At 41.3% G+C, this 18,248-nt stretch overlaps 1 protein-coding gene across 1 annotated transcript; it reads right to left on the bottom strand.

Moving 5' to 3' along the window:
• Nucleotides 1-7,123: 7,123 nt before the first annotated feature.
• Nucleotides 7,124-16,875, bottom strand: LOC117269821 (TBC1 domain family member 10A). The gene is made up of 9 exons (XM_033647161.2): nucleotides 16,272-16,875; nucleotides 14,007-14,106; nucleotides 13,568-13,675; nucleotides 13,250-13,356; nucleotides 13,036-13,150; nucleotides 12,856-12,921; nucleotides 12,166-12,355; nucleotides 10,921-11,075; nucleotides 7,124-10,697 (listed from the first exon to the last, which is right to left on the bottom strand). The coding sequence occupies exons 1-9, from the start codon at nucleotides 16,451-16,453 to the stop codon at nucleotides 10,299-10,301; spliced, it is 1,422 nt and encodes a 473-aa protein (XP_033503052.1). The 5' UTR covers nucleotides 16,454-16,875; the 3' UTR covers nucleotides 7,124-10,298.
• Between the last annotated feature and the right edge of the window lie 1,373 nt (nucleotides 16,876-18,248).

The raw sequence follows: 18,248 nt of genomic DNA, 5'->3' as shown, positions 1-18,248 counted from the left end.
AACATAATATATGTTATAACATACACTGGGTACATACCCTCAATTACTGTAATCATATGCTAAATTCAAAATGCCGTAACCACAAAGAATTACTCTGGTTATTTTTAAAAGCTCCGTATTTCATATGTGCTAACTGATAATACGCCACGACAGCTTTAAATGCAGCAACTAACAGGCCGGAGTTATTTATTCCTGTCAACTCAAGTGGATTTAAACACAAGCCACAGTGAATTACGATGCTGCACAAAGCAAATAAACATAAAAAAAACATCCGCATGATAAGACAAAGACAATCAAGAAAGCTCCAAAATAAAAGCAAACAGTTTGCAGGAAGTTGAAAGAGTCAAGAGTGGGTGCAGATGGAGGGGGGGGTCAGAGGTCACAGCGAGGTCCCTAAAACAGAAAACCTGATAGGTCTGGCGGTTGTGTAACATGTAACCAGGAGCCCAACTTCAAACACTCTGAAATCAAGTGGAAAAAAGCCAGAAGTTTATCTGAAGTATTCTGGACTGGCGGCAAACAGGAAAAAACTTTACTGTGCAAAAACAAATCCAACAAAAAATCTGGTTTTGTCTTCAAAGGAGCTTCATACAATATTCAGAGCCTGTCTATGATTCAGAGGTTGTTTGCACACGGCTCTCAAAATGGAGGTGGCTTAATCGGCGGCCAGCAGCTAATAATGCTAACGTGCTTTCAACAGCAATGGTGCTGACAGAGTCAACGGTGTTAACCAGGGAGAAACCAGTGGGGGGGTGCTATGCTTCAACACCGCTGTCCTGATATCAGCAGTAACTGCCTTACATGCACAGTCCAGGGCGGCGGCGATTACCTAACCAGTGGGATACACAAACAGGACTCCGATCTCAGAATAATTTACAACTAGGTTTAGTCAAGTCTTGCCTATTGTCAACTGATAGTCAAATCCATATTCTGTTCACAGTTCTGAAAGGGAGCGGAAGATTGATAGACAGATAGAACACCTCACCTCTTAGCGCGGCAAACCACAAACAGACGTTTCTACACACTTCCTCCTGCTGATTTTGGCAGAGCATTGTTCATATGTTCAAAGTTTTTTGTGAGAGCTCTGATTATTTTAACCAAATTAGGTTATATATGTAAATGACCTTCACCATGCTCTATTATAGTCATATAATTTGCTTTTATTGTGTTAGTTGAATTGTAAAGGTGTGCTCTTACATTGACAAGTAAAAGCCAGGAAGTGAGATTGTAAAGGTGGGAGCTCTTATTTTGGCACAAGGTTTGTCTACATTTTATTTCATATTATGTTTAAAATTGTGTTGCTTTTTAATTATATTTCAGTAGTTTTCTCAGAGTTTAAATGAGCATGTGTGTGCTAGAAAAATGCTACTGTTAGCCCAGTGTGCCTAAAGTGTGTTAGCTAAGGAAGAAATGTAATATTTTGTTTTTGTTTTGTTTTATTCTAGCTCTTACAGTGTGTTCATGATATGTTTGGAGGTACATTATTGGAAATAAAGCTACCTAATGATTTAAAGGTAAATAGGAAGAGAGCCAGACCATTAATCAGCTGGGGATGCTACAATATATAATAAGATTTATGTGATTTTTTGGGCGAAACCAAACAGTTCTATGTTAAATCAGACATTAAGCATCTCCATATACCCTGAATGGAACAATCCTTTGTTGCATTTTCCTGCATTTGCTACGATTTGATTGTGAAATTGGCAGTCAAATTAGTCTCCCGTGATCGAATTGTCGAATAGTCTACTATCAGGGGTCCCCCCTACTTACAACACATTCATTCTCTGCTCAGGATGCCATCTCTTCACTATATCTGTACAAAGCAAATGGATGTTTGCTGCTATATTAATGCTTTGAATATAATATAGAGCTCATTTAAATGACAGGATAGACTTTATCTTGCTTGCTTTATCTTTTGTATTGCACAGATCGGCTCTGGTTTATTTATATACTGTATATACTTAAAAAAAAACCCTATTAAATAAATTCAGTACTAGGAGACTCAGTAACTTTAATTCCTGACTAGAGTTTTGTTATTAGGTACTTTTTAGCAGAAAATGAACTTTTCAATGACCTCACCTGACACAGGAACAATAACTTGGATGTGGATCTGACGTTGCTGTGCAGTGTGTGCAGAGCGCTATAAATCAGTCTTATGATGATTCATGATTCTGCTCGGACTTTAATGTAAAGGAGATGAGGGGGATCCCCCGTCTGAAACCAAACAAGTGTGTGTTATCATTTCCTATTACAAATCATAACCCAGTGTCAGAAGCCCTGATGGATCTGGGATCATTAGGGATGCATGTGCAGCTACTGTTATCCTGAGGAGAACCATAAAAGGACACACACATCCTGCCCACTGTCCATTGAATGAGCATCTGTCTGACCTGTGACACCTTCCACTCCGACTCTGCTTCCTCTCCCACACGTGCAGCACCACTACTTGAACTTTTCATCAAAGTGTTTCCCTGTAAAACATGGAAAAGTCCCAAATAAGAGCGCCCGTCAGTTCTCAGGCCTCTCTCATACACAGGGTGTAGACAAAATAAGGGGAACACTGATAGTTTTCCACTTATTTTACCTATAAACACACACATATTGCATGATATTGTAACAGACAAAACTCACATCATGCATACAAACGCAAACTGCAGAAAAGGCACGACAGCTGCAATCCAATTCAACAATTAAAACCATTATCAGCGAGTCACAGTTGTATTTTTTGTTTCCTGCCTCTGACCTATACCCCTTCTAATCCCCTCTTTGGGCAGAGGGCATGATGGGGGGATGGCAGGCCGGGGGATAAGGGTACAGACCCTTGGTCCTTGTTACCAAAAAGCTTTAGAGGAGCTTTACAGCTCATGAAGCCAGACTATAATCTCCCAGACGCTTCACACGTATGTTCTCATGAGATCATCCACCCCACTCTGCTCACCCACCCCCCATTAACAGCTACAGTGTAAAAACAGATATCACATGGGTGGGGTATCTGTTTACACACACATCCAGTGAATGAACTTCAGATAAAGTCGCACTGTCAAAAAATGGAGGTATGTCATCACAGCTTTTGCGTACTAAAGAGTAAACTTGATTGTGGAGATTATTTCTTTACTCCTGGCTGTTTAATCACAGCTTGTAAGTACAAGTAAACATTTCATAGATATAACAGGCAAATAATTGACACATTTTGACCACCATAGATACAGATACAACATATTTTCTGGTAGTTTAAGGTACAAATTTGTACCAGTTTCGCCGACCTGTTGCTCCCCAGTGGTGGTGGTTTGGTGACATTAAGCAGCACTAGTTAAAGGAGCAGTGTGTTCGATTTAGTGTCATCTACCTGTGAGGACTGCAGATTACAACCAGCTGAAACTTCTCTTTTGTGCCAAGTGTAAGCTCCTGGTTATGATTCCTTCAGTGTTCATTGTTCAGGAGGTTTTTACCGGGTTAGGCCAAATTACCCACAGAGGTGTCTTTGTCCCTAAAACAAATAGAGCAATGATTTAAAGTGGTAAAAACTCTGCATAAAGCAGTTTCATGTTTAAAAAAAACGTCTGACACTGCTTGTCACGGAGGGCTGCTAACTATGGTGGTCGTGAAAACAAAAATGGTCCTATCTAGAGACAGTATTTGGTTTGTCATTTCTGGGCTGTAGTGTCAGACTCCTAGGACGAGGCACTGCTCCCTGTGTAGACATAAACAGTTCATTCTAAGGTAACAGAAACAGATGCATTTTCACACTTTACACTTCCTTTTCAGCCCTCTAAACAGACTCAGAGCGGTGACTTAGCATTTTCTGCGCATATGTGAACACTCCAGGAGAACTCAGACCCCTGAGTTTGGATCGCTACAAGTCCACGGTGCGGTTCACTTAACCTGTGCACAAAGCGCTCCAGGTGCACTTTGCTCTTTGCTGTTGTATTTAGCCCTCTAGATCACATGCTGTTGCACTGGGACGCTTGAAAAAACAGTCGAAAAGTAGTTTGGTCTACAGAAGACACTGCAGGTCTCCAGATGTGGGATGTAGAATACATCAAACGTCAACGCTCTACAGCACAGAAACACAAGGGTTTTTCTCCAATTTCAAGTTCATCTGAAAGCGAGGGGCGTCATAACCACACTACAGTGCCACATCAAAGTAAAAATAAAACTATGTCAGTATATATTATACATAGCCTATAGTGTGAACAGAAAGAGGACTGAGGTCCCGTCAGAGCTGAGGTTGACCAGACACAGAAATGAGTCCGCTTTCAAATGAACTGACAATGTGAACACAAAAAGAACTGGGTCCCTTTTCTGTTGGTTCTGGTCCACTTTAAGAGGACTGAGTTCAGTTTGTTTAAAAAGGACTATATGTAAAAACACCCTTATTTTCAGGTGATTATACACTGCAGAAAACATACAATATATCCCCTTAAATCCTACATACTGAACCTTTAAGGCTCTGATATATTTCAAACAAGACATGGACACAGACAGTAGATGCAGTTCTGTTTGTACCACATGGTTGAACTTCAAAACCACGTGCAGACTGTGCTTACAGTCTGCACTATGGACCCTTGCGAACACGGCAGATGACAAAATATGCCCCATGAAGGCCCCACAGCTATGTGAACAGGGAAAGTGTAATATGAGCTCACTGGCTGTTCTGTCGACACTGTCTTCTTATGTCCTCAAGCAAGCCAGGAGTGGTCCAACAATAGCTGTCACTGCAATGAGACCACTGAGATGGGGCATCTGAGATCCTGCTAGAAAAAACACAGGGTTGTAGCAGCGTCATTTGGAAAAGAACATCAGCCTGGATCCATTTGTGTTTTTTAAAATATATTTTTTGGGTATGCCATGTCTTTATTATACGTTTTTTAAATGCAGAAAAACCTGCTAAAAATAGGCAGACTCCTTTCCCATTGCCAGCAGACTGGAGCCATGTACACGGCTCTGCAGCAGATGAGTGTGCCTTCCTGTTTTTTTACTGGTGTGTCATGCTCGATGTGCCAGAAAACAGGTTACTAAACAGTAGAAAGCAGCATGGAGGCCAGTGACATTGTTGCTGTGGTTACTGCTTTTTTTTAATAGATCTGTTACTTATTCAGTGTCTCTTAAAACTTGGCACCGACTAATTTGGAGCAATGTTGGAGCGCTGCTTGGGCAGAGATGGACGGTATTTGTGGCAGCGTAACATTACTGGGATTGGTTAGGGTTAGGGTAAGAATATAAGGGTAAGCCAATCAGAGGCTGAGTAAGGCAGACTCATGCCTTCACCGTCATACGATAAAGAAACTCGCGCAGGGTGTTATATTTCTATCACTGCTGATCGGAGCCAGTCAGAGCTGGAGCTGATAAATATCCATGACTACTGCACAGTCACTTGTCCTGGGAATGAATGCCGATTATAAACTTTCCTACTAAAGACCACTTGTTAATGGGTGTTGCTGTTTTTTTGTCCAGTGGAAAAGTGGCTTTAGATAGTGACAGTAAAGAGATGACAGAAAAAGAGGGTGAGAAAGATGCAATAAAGGTCAGATTCAAATCGGGCACACTGCGGTTTATGGTTGGTGAAGCCACGAGGCCGCTCTGAAGCTTGGTCAACCTTACTGCAACACAACGCACCGTCATCTGACGCCAGTACAATCCAACAGACTGCATGTGCAAGAGTTCTTTCCTGGTAGATCTTGCAGTCATCAAGATGGAGGATAAAATGATTGTAGCCACGACGACTTTCCAAAGTTTCCAAAATCCTGTCTCACTGTGTAATAAACTGCGTCTGATGAGTCTTTAAGTTCATGGATGAAGTGTATCACGTGAACTGGACAACCTAGATCATATTTCATCCTCTCACCAGTACTTGTAGCAACACGTCCACACCAACATAGCCCCGTTTTTTTTTAACACAGACCTATTTTCAGTCTGAACGTGGCTTCAGCAGCAACATAGAGTGGGAGAGATGGCTACTGGAGAAAAGGGGAATATACACTAAAGGATGAGAACACCAATTTCCTACATATACTTATATAACTCTTTAAAGGTCCATTGTGATAGAGTATATCATGATGTTCTTGCTCCAGCGACTCGCAGTTGTACCACAAAAGCTACAAATACTGCCTCTCCTGAGAGTGCGGTTACGGGGGCACGTCTGGGTCACATCTCCTCCTCCTCTGCAGGCGAGCCATAAAGCCAGTCTCCCATTACACCCTCTCTGGTCTAAGCTCAGGTCTAGTGAACGCCTGAGCACCATCACAGGGGAGAGGCAGACAGGTGGGGGGTTGGTGGGGTCCGGTGGGGTTGGATTGAGGTGAAGGGTGGAGTTGGGGTGAGAAGCTGTTATTGTTTACAGATAGCGAAAGGCACAAAAGAGATGATGAGAGGAGCCAGAAATGCAAAAATGCGCTAATGAGAGGCATCAGAGCAGTGACACACAAAATGCTTCATTGAAATAGAAAAAGCCGCTGCGACGGCTTTGAGGGAGACTCAAGAAAAAACTTAATCATCTCCTCTAATTGTTGGGTGCTGCCAACAAGTGTATTCTCAAATGACACAACTACTTGTATGGGCATGTAGACATGATAGAAAGGCCATTAAAACTCTACTGACAATAGTATTGTAATTATCTCGTACGTAAATAAATTGACAGCTTTGGGGTTTCACTGTTTGGGTAAATTAAAATGTAGAGGACAGCGTTCTTGGCTGTCATGTTCTTGGACTGCAGCTGAACCTTGTCGAGGAAGAAGAAGCAGAAGAAGAAGAAGAAGGCCTGTATGCATGCAGAAGACGCCATTCAGAGACCAAAGGCAAATGGCTGGGTGAGGCGCTCTGGACGGTGCTGTGGGAATTCGCCTTATTTGAGATGCAAATTCCTCAAAGAGCTGAAAGAGCCGGAGAAACAGGTGTCCAAGGAAGTGTGCTGCTGCGTGGGTGAGGGAGAGAGGGTGGGCGGGGGGGTGTGAGGGTGCTGAATGATAACACAGGGTGTATTGAAATCCTGCTTGTTCAGTCCAGTCTGTGTGGCACTTCTTCTCTTGTCTCATTTTCTGTTGTTTCATATTAAATGCAGGGGAAAAGAAGGGAAAATTGATGTCGGAATAAAACGGAAAAAAACGTCACAGATCTGCAAAAGCCAGGAGTTTAAAATTTTATTGATTTAAATGTGATTTGGTATAAAACAGCTTATAGATATGAGGAGTTGATTTCAAATCAAATGAGCAAACAGATCAGAAATGAAGTCCTATATACTGATAAAAACAGCAGGATGAGGCAAAGTCCACAGACACTGTATTTTTGTAAACTGTTTTTTTTTCCACCTTCGTTCTCAAAAGAAACATTCCTGTCCACAAACACTGTCTTGAAAAATCTGTCCAAATGAAAATGCAAACACAACTGCAGTGCTGTCAAGAGCATGCCTAACTAACATGCAATGATATAACTGTAACCCTTAAACCACGCAAAGAAGACAACGACATTGGCTACCTTGACCTCTGTAGTACATTCTGACGCCTCTGTTCCTCAACATAGTGGAAGAGTAATTGTACATTTATGTGTTAACATGTATAAAGTCATGCTAGCGAGGTTAGAGCCACAATAGTGTGGTCCAGGGTTGAAAATTGGCACCAGCCACCCGCCCAATGCTGGTAAAATACTCAAGTGGCTGCTCTATTTTCTTCATATACCAGCCAAAAGAACAATGGTTATCTACAGAGTGGCTGATGAGCTTTTGAAATCACCAGCCATGGTGGCAGGTGGACAAAAAAGTTAATGTCCAGCCCTGGTTTGGTCACATCCACCACTGCTCAAAATGCCACCTTATCAAAGGAGATAATGGCGCACACATCAACACTGAAAACCTGGACGTAGTTTTACACTGGGTTCGTTTTTAGTGACATAACACAGTTTGTATGTGGACGAAAGGCTAAAATGCATTAAAAAAAATACATTTACAAAAATACCTGTGTCTGTGTGGACTAAGCCTGAGTTGCACATTTACAAGCCCCAGGCTTAAACAATGATCTCTTTAATCTTAACAGCTGCAATGGTTAGAAATCAGGAGCGTCTCAACATCCTGAATGTATATTTTTTGACGGATATTTAAAGTCTTTTTAATAAATCAACATAAAGTTTTTAGATGCCAAACCACATCCTGTTTATCCTGTTTCCTTCAGGACGACTGTGTAACCAGTCATTTGAATCCCTGGGTGAAGCTCAATGGCTCCATCTACATGACAGTAGAGAAAGCTCCCAGCAGAAACTCTGCATGTTGGTCATGTGTGAGCTGAGCTCTTGCTACAGAGTCAAACAACACTTTTAAAATCTGAATAGTAAAAGCTTCATACAACATGGCAGGTAAACAGTGCTTCCTAACAGACACAAAATAAACCCGTAGTATATAAAAATCTCCACAGTGTGGAAAATGAACATATGCCTACATTAGTTTTTCATTATAAAAACTCTGACAGCAAAAAGTCTGATAATCTGATTGCTTTTTTTCCCCAAACAATTTCTTCATTTAAACATCTCAGATAATATGTATTCACATACTGTTTGGTCATTATCAGAGGTTCATGGCTCCTTGGACTTTTAATATCTTTCAATGCTCAAATATTTTTAGAGTTTAGTCGCCATCTCATTAAAAGTGAAGTGAAAATCATGTAGTCATAAATTTCAGATATCAAGACACAGTGTTTCCATTCATTTTAGATAAATAATGCCACAAGAAAAGAAATGTTCTTTTTCACTTATCCAAAGCAGTTTTGTCAACAAATATCACATTAAGTGTTTGGTATGGGGATTTCAGAGAAAGAATCTCCTAATGCCGTTTCTTTTACATTAACATCAGATATCTTTAAGTCTCAGGATCCACAAACCTTTAGGCATGATTACAAAAAACACAGCTTTATATTAGCGTTCTTCAAAATGGCATTTTTACCATATCTCATTCACGACATAAATATAAACCCAATCCTCTCCCAAATACTGTATCACAGTATGATTGAATAAACTGCTTGGACAACATCTATCTTAAAAAATATGCATTACAAAACTTTGGCTTAGTGGCACAAAAATATCCCTGCACACCTCTTCCTTCATTGTGTCAGTTTCTGCTCACACAAAGATTAGTGCTGGTCACCGCTGAGGCTGTGAGATAATCTCTGGACGCCCTCAAGTGTTCAACAAGAGCAAAGACAAACTGGATGCAGCATAACAGTCAAAACAACTGTGCTTATCAGACACACCGATCAGCTGTGTGTCTGCTAAACAGTGCGAGTCTAGCGAAGCAGGGTAGATACAAATCTCTGCGTTGGCAACGTAGTGACTAACGTAGGAGAAGAGGAAGACTACAAAGGCAAAGTGCTCTTGAGAAGATCTTATCAATTAAGACAAAATCAGACTTCATTTACAACAAAGGAAAAAATCCAAGAGGTACATTTAAAATCTAAGAGGTAAATAACAGCAGTAGCTGGTAAAGATATACTGTGCAGGATTTTTCTAAAAAATGATTCCACAGGCTAGTTAATAACATGTCAGGCAGGAAATCCAAAGTGTGTGATCATTTTGAGAAGGTGAAGGACGAACCCAAGGTGATATGTAAACTCATCTTCATTGGTCGACTACAAACATGACGTATCATCTGAAACATGGAAGTAGCTACATGCCCATTAGCCACTTAGCACAATCATTACTGCTTTGCCAACAACGTCATTAACAAGCGGCTCGCTCAGTGTGTGACGTGCACTTGTAGATAAATTATAGGCCTATATTAATGAAGGTTCATTAGTACGTTTTTGTATTTCTCTGTGGTGTAGCACGACAATCCTGCATAGTATACCTTTAACAGTGAGTTAGCGAGTGTATATCCCCACATGTTCAGTCATATGAAGCTAATAGCGCCAAAAACCTCATAGAAGTGTGCGCAAAGGGCACATAGTCTCCATCTGTTGTTGCTCACTGGCAATTACACACCTCTGAGCTCCACATACTTTTATCCTAAATGTCCATAACTGCACTTAGTTTAAAGTAGAGTACATAGCAACCTATATAAATGAAATTACACTGAAAATGTGTTGAGTATCACAGTGACTGCTTCATGATCTGAGCAGAGGCATTCTGCTCAGGCCAGCTTTGATTACTTATTTCTTGATTGTAATTTTACTAAAACCTGTCACAGTTACGACTCCTATGGACACACAAAGTCATGGAAAAGTTTGTCATGTCACTGACAACTGTGATATGTGAGAATGTTAGTGAGTTAGTCGAGGCTGTATGGAATGATTTATGTTAGTAAGCTGGTGACACTTAGTCTGCTACAGGTAGGTGTCATGCTCTGCGCTGCTCAGACTCTCTTTGGACCCTTTTCCATTCTTGCCTTCGACAAGAGGTGAGGGGTCAGTGGGAGGAAAGGCAGGATTTACAGTCTGCTGTGGCGGTAGGAGTGTTTTCTTCTGTTTTTCCTCCTTTCCACTGTCCTTGGCATCCTCTACTCTCTCCCGGTCTGTCTTGGGTGCCAGGGGAGACTCCACAATGATGGTGGGCATTTGTTTCAGGTCCTGTCGACTGGGCGGCTCGGCGGCCATGATGGCCTTAGCGCCGTGCATCCTGGGAGGGGACTTGCAGCGTAGATCTCCGCGAGTCTCCTTCCAGTGCCGCAGCTGAGCGAGGTGTTCCTTCTCAATGTCCTTCTCAGACACCACTAACTCGATAATCTGAAACACAAGCGGAGAATGAGTGTGAATCACGTGTGAGTAGTGCCTGGATTTTCTGGTTAAGTGTTCCAGCACATCAAAGGTTAATAAGTCTTTTTATATCTCTGTCAGCACAACTGCAGAGGGGCAAAGTCAAAGAGAAAGACAGATTGTGCAGTAGGTGCTGGGCCACAACAATAAAATGGATGACACAGACTACAACCATGACGGCGTGTAACTGTACCTCGTGCACCAGGAAGCCTTCTCTCATGTACTGTGGGTGTATGGCTCGCAGCAGCTCCATTGTTTCATAGAGGCCTTGACAGGACTTCACTTTCTCTTGGGATCCCAACATGCATTTTAGGAGAACCAGGCCCACTCGAAAGAGGATCTTCACTCCTGAGAACAGCGTTACATCAGACAACATGCAGCTAGAGCAACACTTATATTTTAATATAGCACAACTAACAACCAATTAAATTATGTGAATACTTAGATGGATAACTATGGTGTTGTGACAATCTTGCAGTGTGGTGAGCTACTTCATATATATTCTCATATTCTTTATCCCAAACTAAAACAACAGGTAAGCTTTATGTATTCAACATTTGCATAGCTGCTTTAAAAGTGAACATGCTCTGGTGTTTTACATATGAAATTAAACAGTAGGATAATAAGCACATGACAGGGCCTGGAGGAAAATTAAATACGGCTGTACTTCTGTACTGTGTACATAACTCTGGAGTTTTACCGTTAAACAATCCTCGATTCTACCACGTCAGACAAAGCTGCTGTTTTTGAACTAAAAGTAATATTTTCCATTTCAATATCGAGCCATTGAGACTCAGTATTAAATACATTTATACATGACAGGGTTGGCTGATATGATGGTATTTTCCGTTGGACGGTAGAAATGTGTTGACCAGTACAGATATTGTCTCAACTGGGGGGGATATTCAGGGCAGGCTACGTGGCAAAACGGCACTGGATTATCGCATGGTCATGTCATTTGCAAACTTGTGACGTTTTTCGTGATTTGCATGTGATCATGTGAATCCAGCTGCCTTGCACAGGCCCCTGGGCAATGTGCTGGGCTTTGAAGCCAACTTTCGTAGCAGCCAAATAGTAGAATTAAGTCCATCGAGTGATGCCCTGCGGCCCAAAGAGACTTTTTCCCCATAGACTTATATGGCGAAAGAGACATCTGCAAATTAGTGGATACATTGTTGAGCTTGTTTCACTATCAGAGTTTGATATATTTGGTCCAATAACATGAATCATTTTATCCCCATTCATGTTACTGGAGCGCTAAAGTAAAAGTAGCCGTCACTATGGGCCACACAGAGTGGAAGCAGAGAAGATTTTGGCCATATCGTCCATCCCTAATTCATGACATAATCTTTATAAATGAGACTTGTCAGGTCTGGCAAAACCACTTTTGATAGTGTTTTTTCATGCACCGTGTAACATATATAGTGCAGTGCCTCACCCTCACAAAGAAACATGTCCCAGACCCGCAGCACCGAGGCCCATGGCAGAGTCCGAGAGAAAGCGCACATGAACCACTCGGTCATGTACAGGATGGGCTCCAGCTTGTGCTTCTTTAAGTGACGGTGGGCCACAGGAGACACACGCCGCAGGAGAGCGTACAGGATCTCCCCATCCAGCTGGATTGCCTCCTGCAGAGACAACATGGAACAGCAGTCAATGGAGGGAGAGAGGGAACAGACACCTTTCTCTTTGCTTAATCTGATTCTGTCTGATTATCTCGTCCTTGTGGCCTGGTCACCACCTCGTGGTATTAGGTCGTTAGCGTATCGGTGTCAAGCTGGGGACATGCTGGCCTGAGAAATCCAACACCACCACCAGCCACATATTACATCTGTAAACTGAAGTTGACTGACTTGAGACTTCTGTTTGGCTGGTTAAATCAGCAGATATGCAGTCTTAAGAAACCCAGTGTTCTTGGGCACTGCTACAGTATTGTGAGTTCATTTTTGCTTACAGTAAACAAGATAATTTTTTAAAACAATATTTATAGGGTTCACAGAGATAATAATTGACATGCTGAACACTGTTAATATGTAATCCTGTTACAGGTTGCACTCTCAAGCTCTTCTTATGATATTTAAGTCCTCTTTACAAAATCATGTGACAGTGTGTCTGTGTGGACCCTTACCAGCCCTGTGCTGTAGTAACCAGGAAGGTATTTCTCACAAATCTGAACAAGACACCAGAATGCATCCTGGGACAAAGAAAGGAAACAAAGGTAGGTATTTATTATAGTAAAATGTGACATTATACGGTGATTTTTTGCTTAAAGTATCATTCACAAATCGCTAGTGTGTGTTCAGTTCACCTCTGCTGGCATGTGCATCAGAAGAACAGCAGCGATGGGAGCCTGAGCCTGACAGTAACCCTCCTCAGGGCGATGCAGAGTATAAGCCTTCAACACACGGAACAGGTCTTGCTGCCTGAATGTTTGAAGAAACATAAACGATATTCAGAAACTATATTATCCACACAAACACAACAACAGGCATCTTGACAGGCCTTCAGAAGGGAGTGCTTACCCATGACCTCCTCTTGCTGCAAACATTTCATGGAAGGGGAACTGTCGATGGAGGTCCCTCTCTATAATATCTACCCATTTAGGATCTCCTGGCTGGCTGTCCAGTTCCTAGAAACACAACGTAACTTTATCACCTTTTGCAACAGTATACCTTATGTTTTTTCTTAGTCTTTTCCCATCATCCACTGTTAATAGCAATTTTATAATGCTGACACACTCAGTACTTTGAGTGACTATGATTTGTCCCAAGCATGAAAGAGGCATGTTTTTTTCATTTAAATAACTTGATGACAGCAGGGATCACATATATTCAACTCACATGGAATTTTCCCTGGTTTTGCTCCCTTCTTACTTTGCCCCCCGTGAGGTAGAGCCAGGCCCGGCCACGCAGGGATGGAGGGATCCCCTTCTGACAGCGCTCTTTCACCTGTTAGTCAACATGTGCACAGTTAAAAACAAGAGAAAGGAAGATCAAAAGAAAGCAACACAGACACTGACATGAAATGACATGCAACTGATCTTCAAAGATGAAGGAAAAAAATAAAACGCCATAGTGATGGAATGACTACAAGTCTTCCACCTCAGTTTTCGACATGAATTTATATTGTTTAGTCTATTTCAAAACCACTGCAACAACAACCATGCTCGTGCTCCAGAGCAGCCAGTGCACACTAGATAAACTCCTGCAAAGTGTACAATTTTATTACAAAGAAATAAAATAGTGGAGCAAGATTTAATTCACAGTTTATTAAGCAGACCTTCTTGTGTTTTTTGGCCATCCATTTGTCCCAGCTGTTGAGCATCTCCAGCCATTTTACCTCCCGCTGCCTCAGCACCTCAGGGGGTATTTCTTCAGCACTGTGGAAATGGGAGACAATGTCACTGATAAAAGCAATCACATTATTTTCATATAGACGGACAACAGCTGTACTGCACAGCGTCACGTCCCTGTACTGGGGTAATCCTGTCTTCAGAGGGGGCGGGACAGTGGCTCATCTCTACCTCGTCCACACAGGAAGCCTAACCTCAGACAGAACAGTGGAACACTTGCCATCAGCCGCGGAGTACAAGGAAAACAGGAAGCTGTGGGAGAACTTTCCCCTAGTTCAGTTCCCTATAACCTCCTACACACAACTTACACCAGTGTCTCACTTCACTACAGTCCTATCAAAGATCAGAGCTGTCATATTGTTATGCCTGCTCATTTTGGCAAACAAATTTAAAGAGCTCACCAACATGCTTTTGCATACAAAAGCTAAAGAAAGTTGTCAATCACTACTCTTTAGAAGATACCACAGTGACTTGTCTGAACTCATAAGAACTAAAGACCAATGACTGGAACGGTTACTTTCAGGTCTTCAAATTAGGACACAACCACTAAGATATTTATGGCAGATGACGAGCTCAAGCTGCCTGGTTTGCTCAGATCTTCCAGTATCCCTGGTGCCTTGTATCTAAGTCATTACAAAAGTGCTGTACATTTTTCAAGGAGAGTTTAAAGGACTTCACTCACAGCATGACCATTCATAAATCAGTTGGTCATGCCGTTTACAGCAAAACATCCATTTTTAAACACTAACACAACTCGTGCAGTATTATCAAGGTCTTATTTATCCAGCCATATGATCAGTTTTTCCCAAGTGCATGCATTTTCACTAAACAACCTTAATACTGGAGTCTGGCTTTGAAGAGAGCGTAGATAAGTTTCACTTTTAGTTCAGCTTTCAATACTGATGTTTAATTGAAAGCGTATTTGTTTGAGAGGTACTAAGCGTACAACTACATTAACGAGACTTGGATTACACTGAACGACTTGTGTGAGAGTTTGTCAACAGATATTACATATAGTTTTATCATAGTTAAAGTGGTCCTCAATCCTCAATCAATCAATAAATTAATATGTTCACAAGTTCAAAATAAGATGGCATGACTAGCTGATATAACATATCATTTTTGTGGGTGAAGTATTCCTTTAACAATCAGCTGTGTGAGCGGCACAGATGCAGAACACAAACTGGGACATTATGCAGGTCCAAGTGACAGAGAATACATTATAGGGGCCACAACAACAAACACTTAATCCCACTTGCATTCAAACCTTGTACTAGCAACAGCCAGCAGCTGCGGGTCAGAGGACCTCAGAGAGCTACTGGACATTTGACAATTTAAAAGGTCAGAGGTGTGGCAACTGCGTGGGAATATGCAGCCCTATTCTATACTTCAGTGAAGACCAGTGATGAGAGAGAGGGGTCGCCTATGTACAGACAAAAGTCAAAAATGGTGCGTGCCAAAAAAATAATCGACAACTTCTACAATCAGGCTTCCACCTCACCATGTGCAACGCCAGGTTTATACACATGGGTCAAAGTTTATCCCATTAACTCTGTTTTTATTGATCGCAACCTTTACATTGGGAAATGGTGTACGCCTCTTTCAGGCCTTGTTTTGTGTAATAAAATGAGACCTCAAGGACACGAGTAATGTAGTCTCTCTCTGTTTGGTGCCAGATGTAAAATGACCAAGGAAGGCAGGAACGAGGAGTACTGACTAAATGATATGAAATGGCAGTGGTCTATGCCAGTGGTTCCCTACATGGGGGCTCACAAGTTAAAAAACAAGTTTTATAACAGATATTGTGCTTTTTAGTTTTCTTTCTAATATAACCTGTGACAAGGTCAAGGGGTCACAAGTGGACACACCTTTGCTTTAAAAAGGGCCCAGATGTCAAGAACTTCAGCTATGAATCAGGGTTATTAACCAGACTGGATCTAATCTTTGTTTTGCATCTTCCACATAAAAAAAGTCTTTCAAATGACAGCAGGTATCTTTGCAATGAAGAAATGTCAGATTCTCACAATAATTATCTGATGACTTCAGCAGTCACATGAGGATTTGTCACCTTTATCTGTCTTCAACTGAGTGCAAGAAGAAACAGACTATCTGTGTGGAAGTCTGTGAAGACATTAACCAACATTTCATTCAGGTAATGTAACCAGATATTTTGGGACATCTTCAGCACTTACGTCTCTCCAGAGTGCTGCTGTGCTCCTCCAGTGAACCCATACTTGTCCACCTGTCTCTCCCCGGGGACGGTGCCATTTATCTCTGGGTCTGATCCATACGAGCCGCCTTTGCCATTATTATCTGTCAGCTTCTCTGTGCTGCCCCGCATGTCCAGTCCATTGCCCTGCTCCGTTTTTGCCATTTAATCCACATTTACCTGAGCGGAAGCCTTCCGTCTACACTGTGTTCACATAACTTACCATTCCGACCAATCTTGGAAGCTCAGCTAACTCTTTAAAGCTCTCCATGAAGACGCCCGCGGCTAGCCACAGTTGCTAGGAGGATTAGCTTCCTAGCTGCTAGCTCGCTAGTGCTATAAACACAACTTAGCGTGACATTGTTTAATGTCGACAGACCTGTTCGCTTTAGTCATATAACGTTAAACAACGTTCAGGTCTAACAAAAAATAGTCGAACTATAAAAGAGCAAATGCAGCTATTTTGGTAAATGCAAAATTAGTATTGTCTGCTTGCTAGCTCCGGAGCTAACATGCTAGCATCACACAGCTGTCAGCTGACACACACCTAGCGTTATTTAAAGCGGAATCTCTGCTGTCAGCAAGAATGTAGGTTAGCTGGTGGCTACCAGGAAGAGAAGCTGGAAGATTAGTAAACAAAACATCCATGGCATCCTTTAACTCTGCACTGCCATCTAACGTTAAAGCTCAAAATCACACATTCAAAGTCTTTACAGTCTGTTATTAAATGATTGTTATCAACTTATGTATGTTAATAGATTTATAGCTGTGCATGTCAGAGTAATTTGACTTTACTTCACTTTATTTTGTGATTTTATGATGTGTTAAAGGTCACATGCAGCAGCAGTTCCTCTCTGGAAAAATAACTGTTTAATTAGGTACATTTACAGGTGCCATGTTCAGACTAATTCCACTCATGTAGATTGTTTTAACTGATGACCTAGTATGAGTAAACGATATGAAGAACAGGAAAAGTGAAATTAACCCTTAAAGATTTACACCACCTAAATTATGGATTCCAAAATGTTATTTCCATGGTCGAGGAAAGTTCAATTAGTATTTGTGAGCAGGAGCTGCTCTCTCAAAGCCAGATACCAAAGAAGTCAGTGTCAAACTTGTGATGTTATAGGGTATTAAATATGGAGCCTCTTCGTTGACACAGCTGGGAGCCTGATTTTGTGGAGCCACAGAAGTTTTGTTATATTTTTTATACTCAAATGAGCTTTATTCAGTAGTATTGTTCTCAGGTTTGAAACAGAAAATGTTCCTATACATTCAAAACATTTCTGCGGGTGCTCTCAGTTTCATCTATAACATTTTGTCTAATTCTTCATTGATGGAGCAGCTCCAGACTTTATGGCATCAACAATTTTAGTTTTAGCACTCTACCTTTTGGATTTAGGAGAGAGTTGTTTAATTTTACTATGTACTGTCTTAGACCACAGCAATAACATGTATGAATAACATGTATGAATTCTGAAAATGGATGTAGTTCCCCTTAAATATATAATATTACTTCCAGATACTTCAACAAGACTTTGTAACAGTCTGTGGCCCCCAGTAATAATACCACCATGTAAAAATGAGTAGCAGTCCTGCATTCATAATTTCAATTATCTACTTATTATTTAAATTTTACTCCTGTTTGAGAGGGTTATTGTTGTATTATGGGATTATTGATGCATTAACATGTAAGCAGCATATTAATGTTGTAGCTGCTTGAGGGGGGAGCCACTTTTTGCTTCATATACCCCTATGTGGTTTGATGTATAATTTCAAAATGTAAATGTGTACTTTTATTTGTTGGTCATGTTTTGTATGTAAAATCAAAAACTGTAAACTAACTACTAAAAAGTAAACAAGCTGAGTGGTTTGCTCAGTTCTCAGTTATATGGTGTTTTGGGGTGTCGTCTTCTTGGGACGCCCACTTCGTGGCCTGTCTCTGACATCCCCTGTTATA

Source organism: Epinephelus lanceolatus, chromosome 19 (genome assembly GCF_041903045.1).
Source record: "Epinephelus lanceolatus isolate andai-2023 chromosome 19, ASM4190304v1, whole genome shotgun sequence".
Taxonomy (NCBI): Eukaryota; Metazoa; Chordata; class Actinopteri; order Perciformes; family Serranidae; genus Epinephelus; species Epinephelus lanceolatus.
This window is presented reverse-complemented; position numbering and strand designations above follow the sequence as displayed.